This window comes from Lacerta agilis, chromosome 2 (genome assembly GCF_009819535.1).
Source record: "Lacerta agilis isolate rLacAgi1 chromosome 2, rLacAgi1.pri, whole genome shotgun sequence".
Lineage (NCBI taxonomy): Eukaryota > Metazoa > Chordata > Lepidosauria > Squamata > Lacertidae > Lacerta > Lacerta agilis.
The window spans coordinates 106,647,826-106,668,769 of NC_046313.1; the positions used below are offsets into that span (position 1 = coordinate 106,647,826).

General features: G+C 47.2%; 1 protein-coding gene across 1 annotated transcript in view; it reads left to right on the forward strand.

Moving 5' to 3' along the window:
• The first annotated feature begins 17,294 nt into the window (after positions 1–17,294).
• CLIC1 (chloride intracellular channel 1) overlaps positions 17,295–20,944 on the forward strand; it is a 33,127-nt gene continuing 29,477 nt past the window's right edge. Inside the window, exon 1 of the mRNA XM_033141636.1 lies at positions 17,295–17,403. Within this exon, the coding sequence (XP_032997527.1) occupies positions 17,365–17,403 (39 nt within the window). The 5' untranslated portion in view covers positions 17,295–17,364. The remainder of the gene's footprint in view (positions 17,404–20,944) is intronic.

A 20,944-nucleotide genomic window follows, 5' to 3' on the forward strand; every position in this document is an offset into this window, starting at 1 on the left:
AGAAGCTAAGCATCCTTCGGTAGAAAGGGATTTGCCAGGCGAATAACAGCATGCAAGGGTGGGGGTGGGGTAAGGAAAAGGAATGGGGGATGAGAACCAGAATATAGGGGAAGTGATGGGGAGAGAAGGATACAGGAAGAGACGAGACTCTGTATCATTTTGACTTTTATATTAATTGTAATACAAATGTAGGGCTGCCATACGTCTGGATTTCCCCAGATACTACTGGGATTTCAAAGGTGAAATTGATGTCTGGATCTTTGCATCTTAGGCAAGTAAACAGAAAAATCACAGGTTTGTTTGGGGGTTTTTTTTGGCGTTTTTGTAAAAACAAAACAAAACTCAGCAACCTTATCAAATGCTCATGCAATCTTTGCTTTGTCAGAGATATTGGCTGCTATTACATTTCCAGACCAAATCAGTTTGCTGGTTTCGGCTTACGAAACCCAGCATGGCCTGGGATCCCCATACCTGCAAGACCGTAGCCCTAAATTCACATATGCGCAAGGTGAGAAGGCAAAAGCGAGGATCGTGCCAATTAACCACTCTCCCTCTGCGTTCCTACACCTGCAATGGACATACCAACCCCTCAGTTGCCTGTTTGGTAATATATGCAGGAGGGAGGAACTCCTCCCTGCGAACACGACCCTGATTGGCCAGAGTACTTGCCCGTCTGGAGCTAGTCCTGTACCTGAGAAGGCTGTGAATGCTGAACGCCTGCTGGCTGCAGAGTTTTTGGCTGGCATGCACATCGGTGCGGAGGGGTCACGGAGAGTGGGTGTGAACCCCCGGCCCCCTCACATGCTTGGCAGCCATATATGATACCAAATGAATAGCTAGGGTTCCCTGTCTCTTCCTCTATTAACCCTCTGGCAGTCCTTGACTCCAGACTCCAGAGCCAGTGTGGTGTAGTTAAAGAGCTACATTACAGTGGTAGCTCAGTTTTTGAGCGTGCCAGAAGCTGAACGTTTCAGTTTTTGAATGCTGAAACCCTGGAAGTGATTGCTTCCATTTTTGAACGCTTTTCAGAAGCCGAATGGCTTCTGCTGCGTTTTTTGCTAGTTTCCCCATTGACTTTCCCCAGAGCCAGTGTGGTGTAGTGGTTAAGAGCGGTAGACTCGTAATCTGGTGAACCGGGTCCGCGTCTCTGCTCCTCCACATGCAGCTGCTGGGTGACCTTGGGCTAGTCACACTTCTCTGAAGTCTCTCAGCCCCACTCACCTCACAGAGTGTTTGTTGTGGGGGAGGAAGGGAAAGGAGATTGTGAGCTGCTTTGAGACTCCTTTGGGTAGTGATAAAGCGGGATATCAAACCCAAACTCTTCTTCTTCAATCACATCTCTCCAAGTTAGTATAAAGTCCGCCACAAGAAGCAGGACTCACCCTGAATCTGATGACTAAGCTCTCTTAGGAACTGTTCACCTTTCTTTTCAATCCCACCTTTCCTCCAAAAAGCTTGAGGTGGCACACACAGTTCCCCATCCTCATCTGCTAATCGCCACAACAGCCCTGCGAGGTAGGGGAGGCTGAGTGGCACAAGGTCACTCAGCGAACTTCATGGCCAAGTGGGGATTTGAACCCTGGTCTCCCAGCTCCTGGTCTGACACACTGACCCCCCCTAGACTTCATCGATTCTTTCTAGCCTTTCCGAAGTGCTGCACAACCTTCCTTCTGGTCTGGCCGATGGGATTTCACAAAGAGGGATGTCCCCGGTCACCTCCAGTCTGTCTGCCGGCATTCTGCAAGAGCACATACCGGAAGTTTAGGTTTGCACAATTAAAGTGGATTAAAGCACGCTGTAGCCCTAGTGCAACAAATCTGCTGAGGGCTTTTGTGGTTAGGTCAGAGTGTGACTAGGAAATTGATGAGGAATGCAAGACTTATCATTTCCCGCCAGGCTTCTGATAGACTAAGATGGTGTGATGATATTGTTCATCACTAATATGCTGCCAGGGCTTCCTGTGGCTGTTATGAGGGGTAGTTTCTCTTTGTTTCATTTTTGGCTATCATCTATTTACAGTGGTACCTCGGTTTTCGAACAGCTTAGTTCCCGAACAACTTGGAACTTCAACGCTGCAAACCCGGAAGCCAGTGTTCCGGTTTGCGAACTTTGCTTTGGAAGCCGAACGTGCTCCTGAGCTTCCGTTTTCACTGTTGCCCTGCTAATTTGCGTCCCCCAATTGTAATCAAAGCCTTCTTCCTTCTGTTTTTCCTGTTGCGCTAATTTGAGTGCCCCCCCCCATTGTAATCGAAGCCTTCCATTTGTGATGGCAGTGTTCTGAGGTGACATTTGGAGCTTACATTTGGTCCTCTTTTTCACTATATTTTTGCGTTTTTGTTTGTGTGGCTTTCATTTTTGTGACTGTGGCTTGTTCTTCGTTTTTTGATTGATTGATTTGATTGTGTGACTGCGGAAATGGGTGAAACAATGACTATCACCAATGCAGGTAAGAAAAATTAATAATTTTAATTTTTATCATCTACAGTACTGTCTTATTTATTTTATAGTACAGTACATTGATTATTGCTTTCATTTTATGGATCAATGGTCTCGTTAGACAGTAAAATTCATGTTAAATTGCTGTTTGGAACGGATTAATCCATTTTGCATTACTTTCTATGGGAAAGCGTGGGAACGCTTTGCTTTAGGAACAGACTTCCAGAACGGATTAAGTTTGAGAACCATGGTACCCCTGTATTTGTGTTTTTAATGGTATTGTAGCCACTTGGAGACTTTTGGATAACATGTGTTTAACAAATATAATAAATTAATAATAATAATAATAATAATAATAATAATAATAAGTTGTTGTTGTTCTTGTTAGAAAAGTGTGAGGTGAACAAAAGATCAACAGGAAGATGCATTAACACCACTCAAGCAAATCGAGAGGAAACCAGGATGGCTGGTTGTTCTCATGCAACTTCCCCACAAACAAATCAGAAGACATTGTCTAACCTCAGAGTGAATTCTCAATAAACAGGTGATCTGAAGAAGCCCTGAGATTGGCTGGTATATATTGTAGATGCTCCGTTTGTGTGCTTTTCTTGCTTTTTTTTTTTACTTTATTCTTGTAGTTTTAAATCCCCCCTCTCTCCGCTGTTCTAAGAGGCTTTTGAGCATGTGTTGGAACAGCAACATATAGCTGTTTTAACAAAATAATAATAATAATAATAATAATAATAATAATAATAATAATAATAATAATAATAAATTTTACCCCGCCCTGGTGGTGATCCTTGTGAGTTACCCTTCAGCCAAAGTTAAGGAGGCTCTTCAGATCTGACGCTGACACACCGGGTGCAGGAAGCAGAAGTGTCTCTTGCTTCCCGTCCCGTCTGCATCTTGTCCCAAATCGAGCCTTGCAAGTTTCCTCTCGTGGTACTTTGGGCCTGGATAGCACCCACCCTGTCCTTAAATTTCAAGAGAAGCGGATGCTTTGTGCCATATGCGAAATGTTCCACCTTGTGGTCATTGGCTGAAACGTCCCCGTATTAATTAGTAAAAGGAAAGGGAGTTGGGTGTGTGTGTGTGGAAAATTAGGAAAGTTAAACTCGAGGGATTAAAAAAAAGCTAATATGTTAGGTTTTCCTGGCTCATCTTTTAATGGGATGGCTTCATTGTCTTGGGGACGCGGGTGGCGCTGTGATCTAAACCACAGAGCCTAGGGCTTGCCGATCAGAAGGTCGGCGGTTCGAATCCCCGTGACGGGGTGAGCTCCCGTTGCTCGGTTCCAGCTCCTGCCCACCTAGCAGTTCGAAAGCACGTCAAAGTGCAAGTAGATAAATAGGTACCACTGCAGCAGGAAGGTAAATGGCATTTCCGTGCACTCCTCTGGTTCGCCAAAAGCGGCTTTGTCATGCTGGCCACATGACCCGGAAGCTGTCTGCGGTCAAACACCGGCTCCCTCGGCCTGTAGAGTGAGATGAGTGCCGCAACCCCAGAGTCGTCCATGACTGGACCCAACGGTCAGGAGTCCCTTTACCTTTACCTTTTTATTGTCTTATGTTAAGAAAGGATGTTTATGTTTTAATGGCTGTGCAATTAAAAATAAATAAATTGTAAAGAGCTTAGAAGCCTTGTCCGGCACTAAGAGATATCTAAATAAGTAATTAAAATCTTCAACAGCACTGTCTCCTCCTGAAGTTCCCAGCAATTGGCATCCAGCAATAAAGATGGAAAATAGCCTTCAGGGTTAACAGCCACCGATAACCCCCATGAATCTGTTTAACCCTCTTTCAAAGCCTTCCAGGTTAGTGGGAGCAGATTCCATCATTTAACTATTTATTTATTTTAACAAGATTTATATACTGCTTAATTGTAATTTTACCTGAAAGTTCCATCCACTTATGTGAAGAAGAAATAAAACATTACAGCCATTTTTTGATTCCCACCCCCCATAGCCAATGGGGAAAGGGGTGTGTGGAGAGGAATCAGTGCTTCGGAATTAACAGATCAGATTCCGACCCAACTAACTCCTCAAAGCAGAATAACTACATAGAGCAGTGGTGGCCAAACTCGGCCCTCCAGCTGTTTTGGGAGTACAATTCCCATCATCCCCGACCACTGGTCCTGTTAGCTTTTGTGTGTGTGTGTGTGTGTGTGTGTTTTAAGAGGCTTAAACAGTTGGGGACTCAGAGAAGTAGAGGTGAAGTCTGTGCTTTGATCTGCAGAACTGGCCCTTTTGCGAGGTTCATTATGCACCTGTAAGAAATCGATCCTTTAGTGTGGCAGCACCTGCACCCCAGAACTCCCTGCCCATTCACTGTACAGTGGTACCTCGGGTTACAGACGCTTCAGGTTACAGATGCTTCAGGTTGCAGACTCTGCTAACCCAGAAATAGTACCTCGGGTTAAGAACTTTGCTTCAGAATGAGAACAGAAATTGGGCAGCGGCGGCAGCGGGAGGCCCCATTAGCTAAAGTGGTACCTCAGGTTAAGAACAGTTTCAGGTTAGGAACGGATCTCCGGAACGAATTACTGGTAAGTACGTAACCAGAGGAACCACATATGCTTCAGGTTAAGAACTCCGCTAACCCAGAAATAACGCTTCAGGTTAAGAACTTTGCTTCAGGATAAGAACAGAAATTGTGCTCTGGTGGTGCAGCTGCAGCGGGAGGCCTCATTAGCTAAAGTGGTGCTTCAGGTTAAGAACAGTTTCAGGTTAGGAACGGACCTCCAGAACAAATTAAGTACTTAACCAGAGGTACCACTGTACTGTGTTCGGCTCCCGCTAAAAATGCTTTCCTGCCAGCAGGCCTACCCAGGCATGTAACTTTAGTTCGCAATTTTTCAATTTTTCCGGTCATTATTATGAATTACTCGCCCTTCACCCTAAGTTCCCAGGTTGTGTTGCAACATTAAAATACAAGGGCAGGTTGGGGTGAAAAGGAAGGCGTACAAGCATTGCAATAGCAAATCAGGATGAATGCATATTGTTGCATAACCTCAATGCAAAGAAATGGGAATGAATGAGTGTTGGCCTGGGCGACCAGGGTTCAAATCCCCACTCAGTGACCTCGGGCCAGACCTAGCTGTAAGGTCCTCAGTTAGTTGCTCATGAGTTCTTTGCTCATAGGCAAAGAAGGCTGATCGCCGAAGAATTGATGCTTTTGAATTATGGTGCTGGAGGAGACTCTTGAGAGTCCCATGGACTGCAAAAAGATCAAACTTATCCATCCTTAAAGAAATCAGCCCTGAGTGTTCACTGGAAGGGCAGATCCTGAAGTTGAGGCTCCAGTACTTTGGCCACCTCATGAGAAGAGAAGACTCCCTGGAAAAGACCCTGGTGTTGGGAAAGATGGAGGGCACAAGGAGAAGGGGACGACAGAGGATGAGGTGGTTGGACAGTGTTCTCGAAGCTACTAACATGAGTTTGGCCAAACTGCGGGAGGCAGTGGAGGATAGGGGTGCCTGGCGTGCTCTGGTCCATGGGGTCACGAAGAGTCGGACACGACTGAACGACTAAACAACAACAAGCAGGAAAAACTCTGAGTTTCCTTTAATAGTTTTATTGTGCAAACTATGTACAGTGCAGAGCTAATAAGTTCATGTCTGTATCAAGCGTCGGCAGAATCCGGGAATGGCCCCTTCCGGTTCTGACCCCAACAAAAGAGCTTCGGTATACGAAAACCCCGCCTCCCATCCTTTCGTTCCACCCCTTGACGCCTTTGGGGCGACGGAAGCTGCGTGTCTCTATCATCGCCCCTTGGACTAGAGAAGTGCAGGGTCTTTCCAACATCCTCAGAGCCGCTACCCTCCATTCCCTGAAACGCATGCCCCTCCCCACTGGAAGCCTCGCTGCTCTCTCCGCTGCCAGAAGAGGTGCTGCTGGTCAGGTGGGACCGGGGCTCTCTGTAGCATCCTGAGAGCCCTTCCACCACCTTGCGCTGCGCCGGGGACAGTTCCCTGACACTAGCCAACCTCACAGGGTGGTTGTGAGAATAGAATGGGGGGGGGGAAGGAACTATGTGTGCCAACTTGAGCTTGGAGAAAAGTTGGTATACAGTGCTTTCACCCCCTAAAAAATGTTTAGGGGGTATTCTCATTTTCCCTACTCATATTGAAATACTGCCCCTCAATGAGGCCCAACTTAGATTCACAAAATGTTTAGGGGTATGTGTACCCCTGCATCCCCCCCCCAGAAAAAAGCACTGGTGGTATAAAAAAGCACTGTTCTGTCTTGGGCCCAGTCTTATTCAACATCTTTATCAATGACTTGGATGATGGGCTTGAGGGCATCCTGATCAAGTTTGCAGATGACACCAAATTGGGAGGGGTAGCTAATACCCCGGAGGACAGGATCACACTTCAAAATGACCGTAACAGATTAGAGAACTGAGCCAAAGCAAACAAGATGAATTTTAACAGGGAAAAATGTAAAGTACTAGGGCAAAAAAAAAATAAAAAAATGAAAGGCACAAATACAGGATGGGTGACACCTGGCTTGAGAGCAGTACATGTGAAAAGGATCTAGGAGTCTTGGTAGACCATAAACTTGACATGAGTCAACAGTGTGATGCAGCAGCTAAAAAAGCCAATGCAATTCTGGGCTGCATCAATAGGAGTATAGCAGCTGAATCAAGGGAAGTAATAGTACCACTGTATTCCGCTCTGGTCAGACCTCACCTGGAATACTGTGTCCAGTTCTGGGCACCACAGTTCACCACCTAAACATTAGGAAGAACTTCCTGACAGTGAGAGCTGTTCGGTAGTGGAATTTGCTGCCAAGGAGTGTGGTGGAGTCTCCTTCTTTGGGGGTCTTTAAGCAGAGGCTTGACAGCCATCTGTCAGGAATGCTTTGATGGTGTTTCCTGCTTGGCAGGGGGTTGGACTGGATGGCCCTTGTGGTCTCTTCCAACTCTAGGATTCTGTGATTCTATGAAATGTAAACACCAACGACAACATTGCGCAAAATTGCATACAAACATGTGTATGCAGTATTAGGAGAAATTTGCTGATGAATTTCCACAGAGGACTTGCTTTAAAAATAAAATAAAATACAAAATGAGTTGTGAATGTGGAGAATTTAACTTGTGAGAGGGGAAAAAACGAGACACCAAGAGAAGCAGGAATTGACAGGTTTGACCATCCTTAATCTCCAGTGGGGCCATGGGATAGTTTCTCATCAGAGGGTGGGGTTGGTGGGGAGACACAGGAAGCTGCTTCAAGGAGAGGCTGGCTTTGCCTGAGAAAGGAAAGGGTGGCATCCTGTTAACCCAACATTACAGAGAGAGAGAGGGGAGGGAAAAGAAAGAGAGAAGGACAAGCCGAGGGGATAGACTGGGGGAATCCCCGATGGTGCTTTCAGCCCTGATCTAACCTTCTCCTACCTTCTTCCCTTTCTCCTAAGCCAGAACCAGAGGTTTTTTGCCAAACCTTCTCTAAAAGTAGAGGGTGGAGGAAGAGGAAATCTGCAACCAGTAGCTCTTTGGAAAATCTGGCCTGGATCAGTTTCTTCCAAATTGCACAATAGCGCCTCCTAGTGCCATACTGGTGCCAGGAGCGAAGCTCCCCCCTCCTCTCCCCAGGAATGCCACTCTGCTCTGAAGGGGGGGGGGGAGAGAGGAATATATATATATTTGTTATTTCTTCCCTTTCCACCCCATGTTTTTCCTCCCCCCCCCCAATAACAGAACCTAGAAATGAATGATGGGCTGTTTTAAAGGATGTGGCTTGTGGCCAGCCAGTCTCCCATTCATTGGAGTACACAGAGGTTTATTGTGCCGTTTCAAGTCCACACCCACCTGCATCCCTCTCTTGGCAGTTTCCTGTCTGTAAGTCAGGGGAGTTAAGAGTCACGGCTGAGGAGCTGAACTCAATGCGAATCTGAGCCTCCTTCCCTCCCAGGATTCGTCAGTCTTAGCTGCACAAGATTATACATCCATTATATATGTGAATGTGCTATTGGTGTGTTATACCTGTTTGTTGAGTTACAGGTAGGTAGCCGTGTTGGTCTGCCATATTCAAAACAAAATAAAATAAAAAATTCCTTCCAGTAGCACCTTAGAGACCAACTAACTTAGTTCTTGGTATGAGCTTTCGTGTGCATGTACACTTCTTCATTTAACTTTTTACCTTTTTCTGTTAAAACACACACACACAAACACACACAGAGACAATTATTTGGATTTGGATTCATGGATTGTTATATTGATCGCTGTGCCATCCCTTGATGACATGTCTATATGCGTAGGAGATAAATCCATTAAAAATATAAAACTTACCTGCTTGAGAACCCTGGACTCCCGGAAGGTGAGAGAGCAGGTCAACTGGTAGGGCTGAGCATCGACCGATGGTCTGACTAGAGTAAGGGTTCAAGTCTGCGTGGAAGTCATATTCCTTTCATCCAGGCAGGCTGTGATGTAACTCTGCGAAGAAGGAAGGAAAATGCACTTTGCACATGTTCGGAGGCACCCTCAGCACAACACTACACAAGCCCCAGGGCTGGGGTATGTCTCAGCAGAAATTGTGTGCCAAAGATTAAGCTATACAACAACAGAAATGAATATGAGGAGGAAACAGGTTGTTCTTAGCCGGGAAAGGCAATTATTTACAATTTGGTCTTGCACAGGAGCCCACAGAATAGGAGGGATATCCTTTCTTGCACTTACGTTTTGTTGTCCGTTAAAAATGTCAGTATTTGAGTAACACAGGTGTTCTAACCATGAAGAAAAGTTTTATGTCACTCCAAACTTGCCTTGCTTTTTATGCAACAGAAGGTGGTTCAATCTACATACAATTCTGAAAGGGGTGTAGCTCCGTGGTCCTAGCTTCAGTCCCCGGCAACTCCAGGTAGGACAGGGAAAAACTTTCTGCCTGATCTCCTGGAGAGCTGCTGCCAGTTTGTGCTGACAATACTGAGCTAGATGCACCAATGTTCTGACTCGCTGCAAAACCGCTTCCTATGCTCGTCCTCCTGTTCATCTGTGTGTGAAGCGTAAAAGCTTGTTTATACAACTGCTGTATCCCATAGCAAGACACCTGCCGTTCAGAGAGCCAGTGTGGTGTAGTGGTTAAGAGCGGTAGACTCGTTATCTGGGGAACCGGGTTCGTGTCTCCACTCCTCCACATGCAGCTGCTGGGTGACCTTGGGCTAGTCACACTTCTCTGAAGTCTCTCAGCCCCGCTCACCTCACAGAGTGTTTGTTGTGGGGGAGGAAGGGAAAGGAGAATGTTAGCCGCTTTGAGACTCCTTGGGGTAGTGATAAAGCGGGATATCAAATCCAAACTCTTCTTCAGAGGTTACTTTATCCAAAGGGGAACTGTTATGTCCCCCACTTTCTAACTACCAAATTCGGTTTCCTTACATACCACATGGCACTAAGCGGGTATCTTTGCTACTAATGTTATAACATTATAACATATATACCTGCAGAGAATTCTGGGAATTGTAGTTTACTGCAGAGGCTGAGAATTCTCTGTTGGGGACCCGCAGCGAGCCCCACAAGAACAATGATTCCCAGGCCTCCCCAGACTGAGGAGACGACATTTACGCCTGTCTAAGAACCTTTTAATGAGGGTGAAAGAGGAGAACGCAAAATATGGTCTGAAGCTCAACATCAAAAAAACTAAGATCATGGTCACTGGTCCCATCACCTCCTGGCAAATAGAAGGGGAAGAAATGGAGGCAGTGAGAGATTTCACTTTCTTGGGCTCCATGATCACTGCAGATGGTGACAGCAGTCACAAAATTAAAAGACGGCTGCTTCTTGGGAGGAAAGCAATGACAAACCTAGACAGCATCTTAAAAAGCAGAGACATCACCTTGCCGACAAAGGTCTGTATAGTTAAAGCTATGGTTTTCCCAGTAGTAATGTACGGAAGTGAGAGCTGGACCATAAAGAAGACTGATCGCCGAAGAATCGATGCTTTTGAATTATGGTGCTGGAGGAGACTCTTGAGAGTCCCATGGACTGCAAAAAGATCAAACCTATCCATTCTCAAGGAAATCGGCCCTGAGTGCTCACTGGAAGGGCAGATCCTGAAGTTGAGGCTCCAGTACTTTGGCCACCTCATGAGAAGAGAAGACTCCCTAGAAAAGACCCTGATGTTGGGAAAGATGGAGGGCACAAGGAGAAGGGGACGACCGAGGACGAGATGGTTGGACAGTGTTCTCGAAGCGACTGGCATGAGTTTGGCCAAACTGCGGGAGGCAGTGGAGGATAGGGGTGCCTGGCATGCTCTGGTCCATGGGGTCATGAAGAGTCGGATACGACTGAACGACTGAACAACAACAAGGAGAAGAAAGCAGCAGTGATACGCCCTGAGACTACCAAAATGAGAGGCTGGCCTCCCTAAAGAAGCAGCATCATTTCTTCAAATTGAATCTCACCCTTCCTCCAGGGAGCCTCCTAGCCTCGCAACAATCCTGTGAGACAGGCCAGGCTGGGAAATGGCAGCTAGCTCAGGACGTGCATGTGAGCAGAAGCAAGGGCTTAAGTTAATACATGTATGTATTTATTTATCACATTTACATCTCGCCTTCCTCTTAAAGGCGGCTCCCAGCACAATCACATTAATATAGCTTTGCCTCCAGTGTGGTGTAGTGGTTAAGAGAGGTAGACTCGTAATCTGGGGAACCGGGTTCGCGTCCCCGCTCCTCCACATGCAGCTGCTGGGTGACCTTGGGCTAGTCACACTTCTCTGAAGTCTCTCAGCCCCACTCACCTCACAGAGTGTTTGTTGTGGGGGAGGAAGGGAAAGGAGAATGTTAGCCGCTTTGAGACTCCTTCGGGTAGTGAAAAGCGGGATATCAAATCCAAACTCTTCTCCTTCTCCTTCTTCTTCTCCTTGCATTGCGACGAGTTTGTAAATTGGACACAGCTACACCCTCTCCATTTTATAGCTACTGTATAGATGTTGCTGGGAAAAAAATCACAGCGAACGCCTATATTTACAAAACAGGAAGGAGCGACATGGCTGGGCGTGGAAGGAATCCAGGTCTCCCTGATCTGGGTGCAAGACTTTAACTTGGCTCCACCCTCGGTTATGTCTATTCAGAAATAAACCCCACTTTCATTTCCCCCAGGCCAGGAAGTCCAGCAAGGAAGCAGCTTGTGCTGAGGGAACCGACACAGGAGCTGGCGGTGCCCCCTCTTCCTGGCTTTGCTCCAGGAAATATCTGGCGCGAGTGCAATTTCCATGCGCTCCTCCTCCCAGCTCCTTAGGAGCCCCCCAGGTAGCAAGTGAGGAACATTGGCAGGGACTGAAGTTGACTGGTGGGTGGATTGTCATCTCCTTTGTTCCTGTGGGTCTGGGGGAGATGGGGTGTGTGTGTGAGAGAAAGCTAGCCAGGAAACCTCCAGCCCTAGGGGCAGGTATGTCTGGATCTGATAGCTCCTCGGCATCATTAGCTTTGTGTGGAGATCTGCTGGAGGGCCCGGCTCGCCTTGCTCATCAAGATCTGAGGTCTGAACAATGCTGAACCCTGACACACATTGCACCCAATGGGACTTACTCCCAGGCAAACGTGTTTAGGATTGCAGCTGTAGCCCAGTGTGCTTTGCTGGTTCTCGGCGTGTATGATTATTATTATCAATTAAATTTGTTAGTCGCTTTATCTTGCCCAGGGAAACCCAAAGCGACTTACAGCAGTACCTCGGTTCTCAAACTTGATCTGTACCGGAAGTCTGTTCCAAAACCAAAGCGTTCCAAAATCATACATACATACATTTGTTGTTGTTCAGTCGTGTCCGACTCTTCGTGACATACATACATACATACATACATACAAATCCTTTATTTGACCGATAGTCAGAAAGAAAGAAAGAAAGAAAGAAAGAAAGAAAGAATATTTCTCAATACAAAATTATAGAACTAAAAAAGACATCAGAGGGATACACAATTAAAATAGGGCAGCACTAGTAAACCTCATACAGATAACCCACATCGAGGCATTCGACTTTGCGCTTCCGACACTTGAGCGCCAGGAAGAGGAATTTAGCCACAGTTAAGGCTATTTACCCAGTGGGCTTATTCAGCAGATATGCTACCTGCCTTTCTCTTAATCGAGAGCTAAACTGAGATAAATATGGGGCTATGAGATACTGCCCTAAATCGTTATAAAAGGGACAACTCAGTAGAATGTGTTCTGTGGATTCTACCTCTCCTAAAGCACGTTCTCTGATTAAATGGAACTCCTCTAAATCTTCCCCTCAAAACAGCCGAGTCAAGAACGTTCAGTCTGGCCGCAGTGAGAAGTCTGCGGTATTCCACAACCAAGGTGCGCTTCCCTATAGAAAGGAATGCACAACAGATGAATCCATTCCAGGCGCACGCATCCTTGCTTGTTCGAAGGCCCTTCCCTTCCAACATAGACACATAAAAGTCATCTTGACAGTCATTTTAGTAACAATATGGGGTAGCAATCATAACTGCAGTAGTAATTATTTTTGTAATAACGAGGGATTAGTAAGAACAAGGGGATGAAACAGAACAGAAGATTGGAGAGAACTGGAGCAAGTGGATCTTTGTGTTCCTTTCTCTGAAGGGAAAATAGCTCAAAAGGACTAGCCAGCCCAGTTGTGGGAGGGGGGATGCTAGCTGGATATTGTGAGATGTTTACAAGCAGGGCAAGATTGTTGTTCAACCCCCCAGCAAGAGGTGTTCTGTTTCTGAATGTACAGCTTCCACTTAGGTGTCCTCGATAAATTTGTCTTGTCTTGTCTTTATTTTTTTTCTAAGGCAGCATGCCGTGGCAACGAATACCACAATCTTGTTAGATGATTGCTGCATGGAGAAGTAACCCTTTCTCTGCCGGGTCACGAGTGCACTAAGAAGTCAAATTCAAGGCCTGGCTCCAAATTTCCATGCTCGGGAAGAGAAGTCTTAACTATTCTCTCCACACCAGTTCTATAAACCTCCAGCACCCTTATTTTAGTTATGAAGCCTATCGATTAGGAGGCCATAAATTACCACACACACCCTTTTACGGTGTACATTTAGGTGAGCTTAAAAAAAAAAACGCTCCTGAAAACGTAACTCACGAATGTAACAAATGTAGGCCTTTGCAAGGCATGAAATGTGCAAATATGCTTTACCAGAGGGAGGTATATTGGCTACAGCTCTCAGCTGAGTGTTACTTACCTTTGAAGGTGACCCGGAAACTGCAGTTAATCCAGAACGCGGCAGCTAGACTAGTGACTGGGAGCGGCCGCCGGGACCACATAACACCGGTCCTGAGAGATCTACATTGGCTCCCAGTACGTTTCCGAGCACAATTCAAAGTGTTGGTGCTGACCTTTAAAGCCCTAAACGGCCTCGGTCCTGTATACCTGAAGGAGCGTCTCCATCCCCATCATTCAGCCAGGACACTGAGGTCCAGCTCCGAGGGCCTTCTGTCAGTTCCCTCACTGCGAGAAGCAAAACTACAGGGAACCAGGCAGTGGGCCTTCTCGGTAGTGGCGCCCTCCCTGTGGAACGCCCTCCCATCAGAGGTCAAGGGAATAAACTACTACCTGACATTCAGAAAATACCTGAAGGCAGCCCTGTTTAGGGAAGTTTTTAAACTGTGATATTTTAAATTTATTTTAATATTTGATGGAAGCCGCTCAGAGTGGCTGGGGAGACCCAGCCAGATGGGCGGGGTACAAATAAATTATTATTATTATTATTATTACTTATGACAAACCCAGGTTTCTATAAACAAAGAGGAAAATGGGAAGCGACTTCATACTGAAGTGGAGGGTTGGTCCATCCAGCTCAATATTCTCAACACTGAGTGGCAGTGTAGGCTCCCAAGGGTCCCAAGACTCTCCCAGTCCTAGATGGAGATGCTGGGGGGTGGGGGGGTGGGGATTGAACCTGGGACCTTCTGTTTGTGGAGCAGACACTGCCCCCCCCCGCTTTGATTTCAGCAAGACTATCTCCCGCCCCCCTGCCCCCGCCCCTGAAAACGTGCTTTACGCTTGACGCTTGACGTAATTGTATTGTAATAATGTTGTAAGTTTTAACCTTAATCTAGACTTTCTACCTTTTTTTCTTTTTCTTTTTTCCTTTTCCTAATCTTTCCTTCCCCTTCCCCCTTTTTCTATTTTCTTTCTATCCTTTTTCCGTTTGTCCTCTGAACCCCCTTTTAGGATTAGTCCTTCTTTTTAAATACCGTCAAATTATGTGCGGGTTGTATTTTTTTCTTTATGTGTGCTTTGAAATTATTGTGTATTCTGTTTTTGTTGTTTAATTAAAAAAAAAATCTAAAAAAAAGAAAAAGAAAAAGAAAAAGTGCTTTACATTGGCCAGAATAAGCTTGGGAGGTGGAGCCTTCCGTCTCTGGGAAACTCTGCCCTCAGCTCAACAGGACTGGCAGGCTTTTGTAACGTAGCCAGAGCCTGAGAAACCTGTTGGACCAGCCGCAACAGGGCAAACAGTGGAGCTTACGTTGCTGTGGTTCATGGAAAGAGGTGGGCCACTTTTATGATTTAAAACAGGGACGGTGGGGGGGGGCATAGGCCTGTGGCCCTCGGGATGCTGCTGGCACTGCCTTGCCCACCTGCCCCAGCCAGAGGGGTCAGGGGGGAAGGACCATGGGAGCTGCAGTGTGCTGTGAACATCTGGAGAGCCATAGGTCCCTCCACACCCCTGCATTTTTTTGGGGGGGGGAGGGAACAATTGAGTGTCCTCCGTAGGTACAAGGGGTTGGGGGGCTAGCCAGGTTTTTTGCCCTGGGTGAAGCCTCCAGGGGGGCCTCCCAACCAGGTGAGCGATGTGTGCCAAGCTTATTATTATTTTATTTATACTTTTCAGGTTTATACATTTCACTGATTTTGCAATCATTTTGATATTTCAAAGCTTGATTTCCTCCCCCTTCTTTCTGCGGTTCCTTAAATTAATTTTTTATATCTCCTGCATATCCAAATTAACTTATTTGCTCATTCATTCGCCTTCTTTAAATATATACTCTTAAGAAACTGCAGGTTATTACAAGAATCCTGCCCGTGTTCTTATCTGTTTACAATTTATCTGTCAATAGTCAATAAACCATTTCCATCCTGTTATAAAAAAGTTTGTTATCTTGATTTCTTATTCTTCCGGTAAGTTTCACCATATCTGCATATTCCATAAGTTTTTGTATCAATTTTCTTTCCATTTTGGGACAAGTCACATTCTTGCCGCTGTAGTTGCATACATGAATACGTTTCTACAGTGGTACCTCTGGTTACAAACAGGATCCGTTCCGGAGCCCCATTCGTAACCTGAAAGGTCCGCATCCTGAAGCGCCGCGCCTGCGCATGACGAGATTTGGTGCTTCTGTGCATGATGTCATTTTGCACGGCTGCGCATGCGTGAACCGCCAAACCTGGAAGTAACCCGTTCCGGTACTTCTGGGATCGGCGTGTTCGTAACCCATGACGAACGCAACACGAGGTACGACTGTATACAGTTTAAGTCAGGCATGGCCAAACTCGGCCCTCCAGCTGTTTTGGGACTACAACTCCCATCACCCCTAGCTAACAGGACCAATGGTCAGGGATGGCCATCCCTGGTTTAAGTAGTTCTGTCCCTATAACTCCCAAAAGAAAGGCTGCTGGATTGTTGTTGTTTTTTAAAAAATAAATAAAAAACAACCTTATTTTAAACATCCTTTTCATTTCATTATACACCATTTCCGAGTAAGCTTTAACCTTACTACCAGGAATTAAAGAACCTTTTAATGAGGGTGAAAGAGGAGAGTGCAAAATATGGTCTGAAGCTCAACATAAAAAAACTAAGATCATGGCCACTGGTCCCATCACCTCCTGGCAAATAGAAGGGGAAGAAATGGAGGCAGTGAGAGATTTCACTTTCTTGGGTTCCATGATCACTGCAGATGGTGACAGCAGTCACAAAATTAGAAGACGCCTGCTTCTTGGGAGAAAAGCAATGACAAACCTAGACAGCATCTTAAAAAGCAAAGACATCACCCTGCCGACAAAGGTCCGTATAGTTAAAGCTATGGTTTCCCCAGTATTAATGTATGGAAGTGAGAGCTGGACCATAAAGAAGGCTGATCGCCAAAGAATTGATGCTTTTGAATTATGGTGCTGGAGGAGACTCTTGAGAGTCCCATGGACTGCAAGAAGATCAAACCTATCCATTCTCAAGGAAATCGGCCCTGAGTGCTCACTAGAAGGACAGATCCTGAAGTTGAGGCTCCAGTACTTTGGCCACCTCATGAGAAGAGAAGACTCCCTGGAAAAGACCCTGATGTTGGGAAAGATGGAGGGCACAAGGAGAAGGGGACGACAGAGGACGAGATGGTTGGGCAGTGTTCTCGAAGCTACTAACATGAGTTTGGCCAAACTGCGAGAGGCAGTGAAGGAAAGGCGTGCCTGGCGTGCTCTGGTCCATGGGGTCAAGAAGAGTCGGACACGACTGAACGACTGAACAACAACAACAACAACACCAGACTACCACAACTGTGCGTGCCAAACTTTGACTCAGGTGAAATGAAGCCTAGTTTCCCCTCTGCTTAAGGAAGACGCGGAGAAAGTAGAAAAGGGGAAACGGGAGCGAAATCGGAGGAGAGGGCGAAGCGAAGGAGGTTGGCGCGAGAGAGAATCCCACCCCGCGGCTGCTCCACGGCCCCCCCAGCCGGGGCTGGTCCTCTCCCTCCCTCCCTCTCTTCCTCCCTCCGCCCGCGCTCTGCTATCATCCGCCCATCCTCGGTGACTCACGGCTCGCCCGGGCTCAGTTCCTGGGCGTGGCCCGGAGCCGCGGAGGGAAGTTGCTTGAAGTTACGAGAGGCTTGCTTTCCTTTCTCTTTTTGAGCCGATCGGCGCGGTCCGTTGCCCTCTCCCTTAAATCCAACCGAAACCTCTCCTTTGCCCGCAAAGCAGCAGCTTCCCTCCCTCCCGCCCCCCAACCCCAGCGCGCCCAGCCTCCCTCGACATGGCCGAGGAACAGCCCCAAGTCGAGCTCTTCGTCAAGGTAAGAGGAACGCTGCGCCCTGCGCGCCCTTTCCTGCGCCTCCTCTCCTTGCAGGGAATCGGGAAAGCGTGGAAGCTTAAAAATGATATATATATATGTATATGAGCTCCCTCTCCGGAGAAAAGACGCATCCGAGCCTCCTTGGCCCCCACTCTCTCCTCCGCACTTCCTCCCTGGCTGGGTATGTGAAAGCGCAAACTAAGGGAGCCGAGAAGAAGCCCCCGCCCCGCCCTTCTTGGGCAGACTTCTGTTTCCTTGCTTTCTTTTCTTAAAAATACTTCCCCTGACGGTTATCTGTCTGGTTATCTCGGCGCGTTGTAGCGTGAGGATGGCCGAGAGTTAAAACAAACAAACAAACAAACAAAAACTTTCGTTTAAGGCGCTTGAGGTTGGTGAAGGGAGGGAGGGAGGGAGTCGCTTTTCTGTTGCAGCCGGAGAGAAACAAAGAAACATGTGGCAACTCTAAAAAAAGAAAGAAGAAGGGGGAAAGGCTGCCCAAAACTGTGGTGGCATGTCTTTAATGTTAAACTCCGGACCTGGTTGCTTTAAGTGCGGTGCCCCTCCTGCGCGTGATTGATGGGCATTGCCACATTTGGGTGGGTGAGGAAGGTGCCCGTTTTGCTGAGTTTCTGTCCCCATGTCCCAGAAATTGCTTTCCTGCAGTGTGTGTGTGTGTGTTTATTTTTGATATCAATCTTATTTTGGAAGTGTCAGTAGCAAGTTACAAAAGAGGTGGGAGAGGGTTTTATTTATATTAAATTTACATCCGGCCCTGCCCCCCAACTTTTCCTCCAAGGACCACAAAGTGATGTAATAATGGTTCCATCCAGCCCCACATCTTTCCCTCCTCTTGCCACAGCTTTGTGCAGTAGGTTTGGCCGAGAGGCGGTAGGAATTGCCATGAGGTCACTCAATGCGCTTGAGTGGCCGAGTCAAACTCTGGTCTTCCAGGTCCTGGTCTGACACTCTTAGCCACACTGGATGACGAGGGCCATTGGCATTTCTGGCACAAATCCATTGCGTGGAAAGTGTGTTCCCAAAGGCCAGGCAAACCTACCCCCTTTTTGATGAAGTTGCAGTGGTCGCATGTCTTCTGTGCTTCTGGTCCATAGATGGCCAACTCACTTGTGCAGGAAGGGGTGTGCCATCTCTAGACAGGAGCAGGGGGACTTGTGGGCCAGGGTGTGGTATGCAGTGTGAGTGATGTAGGGCCTGTTGCAACCCTGTGTGAGTGTGGTGTGAGGCAACCTTGATCCTCTTTTGATTTGTGGCTCCGCAGCCTGCTAGCCACTAGTGCTTTTGAGTTGCATACATAAATTTGGCAGTGTTTGTTTCAATCAGGAATGCTGGGCCTTCACCCTGGGAGCCAAGTGTGGCCTTCTAAGCTTGGAGGGACGTGGGTGGTGCTGTGGGTTAAACCACAGATCCTAGGGCTTGCCGATCAGAAGGTCGGTGGTTCGAATCCCTGCAATGGGGTGAGCTCCCGTTGCTCGGTCCAAGCTCCTGCCAAGCTAGCAGTTCGGAAGCACACAGTGCAAGTAGATAAATAGGTACCGCTCTGGCGGGAAGGTAAACGGCGTTTCCGTGCGCTGCTCTGGTTCACCAGAAGCGGCCTAGTCATGCTGGCCACATGACCCGGAAGCTGTAGGCCGGCTCCCTCAGCCAGTGAAGCGAGATGAGCGCCGCAACCCCAGAGTCGTCCGCGACTGGACCTAACGGTCAGGGGTCCCTTTACCTTTTAAGCTTGGCTTAAATGTGCCCTTGGACACTGGTCGTGCTTTGGTGGATGGGGGATGGAGAGGGCTGGCTGTGCACAAAGGCAAAATTGGCATTCATTGCATCGCGTATTCCTGCATTGCAGGGGAGTTGGGCTAGATTATCCCCAGGTTCTCTACAATTCTATGATTCTGTGGACCTTGTTTTGCCTCTGGCCATGACCACCACTGGTGTGTGGCCCCCAGAAGGGAATGTGGCCTTCAGCCTGGAAAAAGTTTCCCCACCCCTGCCTTAATACTAAAAGTGAGAAGAATGGGTGCCTGTGAAATACATTCTTCTCCCCCCTCACCCCCACTTTTCTCCTACCCATTGCCAAGTGTGAAGCCACAAGGCTCCTGCCACTCATGGTAAGACTCGCTGTGCCGTTTCCACACTCAAATTTCAGTATTTTCCACAAGCTGGTGTTTCTCTTAGCATTCCCCCCTCCCTAGGCGACACCCTCATCTTACAAGGGCACCAGTCGGGTGTTGCCCCTCAACCTCCCATTGGGCATATCACCCTCCAGGTGTTTCTTCTGCAACACCATGGATGCCTTGCCTCTCTTGTCCAGTGAGTCGCTATATTTTTGTTAAACAATTAAATGGCCCCGTGGTCCAGGTATGCATGCCGAAAGCACAAATCGCTTCGTGCAATTGCGGCAAATGCCGCAAAAAAAGGGTATCTGTTTTGTTGCAGTTTTATTTTCAGTGCAGTGCACCGTTTTTGAAATCTGAACGAGCCACTGTTTTCCTGTTGCACCTCCAACGTAGAATCCTCACTGCGCCACAGTTGGTGAACTCTTTGCCTCTGTGCTCTGTAACATGGAAAACATATGAAGCTGCCTTATGTATTGAGTCAGAATACATCTAGCCTGGTGCTTGTTTTTATTTTATATACTGTACCGCTGCATATTTAGCCCTCCTTTCTTCCCAAATGCTCGGGGCGTCATTCCTAGCCCTTCTACTCCTCATGTTATTCCAACAGCAACCTTGCAAATTTGAAACAAAATAAAATAAAAAATGCTTTCCAGTAGCACCTTAGAGACCAACTAAGTTTGTTCTTGGTATGAGCTTTCGTGTGCATGCACACTTCTTCAGATACCATGCACACTTCTTCGTGTGCATGCACACTTCTTCAGATGCACACTTCTTCAGCACACGAAAGCCCATACCAAGAACAAACTTAGTTGGTCTCTAAGGTGCTACTGGAAAGCATTTTTTTTTATTTTGTTTTGACTATGGCAGACCAACACGGCTACCCACCTGTACTTGCAAATTTGGTTAGGCTGAGAGGCAGTGATTAGATCAGGGTCACCTGGCGGGCTTCATGGTGGAGCAGGATTTTGAACCCTGCTCTCCCAGGCCCTAGACTGATACTTTAACCCAGGCATGGCCAAACATGGCCCTCCAGCTGTTTTGGGACTACAATTCCCATCATCCCTGACCACTGGTCCTGTTAACTAGGGATGATGGGAGTTGTAGTCCCATAACAGCTGGAGGGCCAAGTTTGGCCATGCCTGTTCTAACCACTATGCCGGCCAGCAAGCAATGGTTCTCCAAGGTCTAGGGGTGGGTGGTCTTTCCTAACCATACTACCTAAAACTGGCGGCAGGGGTTTCTGCATGCAAAGCAGGTGTTGTCTGGTTGTGTTGCTTCCCTGAAGCATTTGGCACTGTACTCCTGTCCTGGCAGCCCACCCACCCTCTTGCCTGCCTTCATATATAAGACCCATCACCCATTCCTAGCTCATGTCTGCTGGCTCTTTTCTCAAGCAGGCAGAGTTAAGA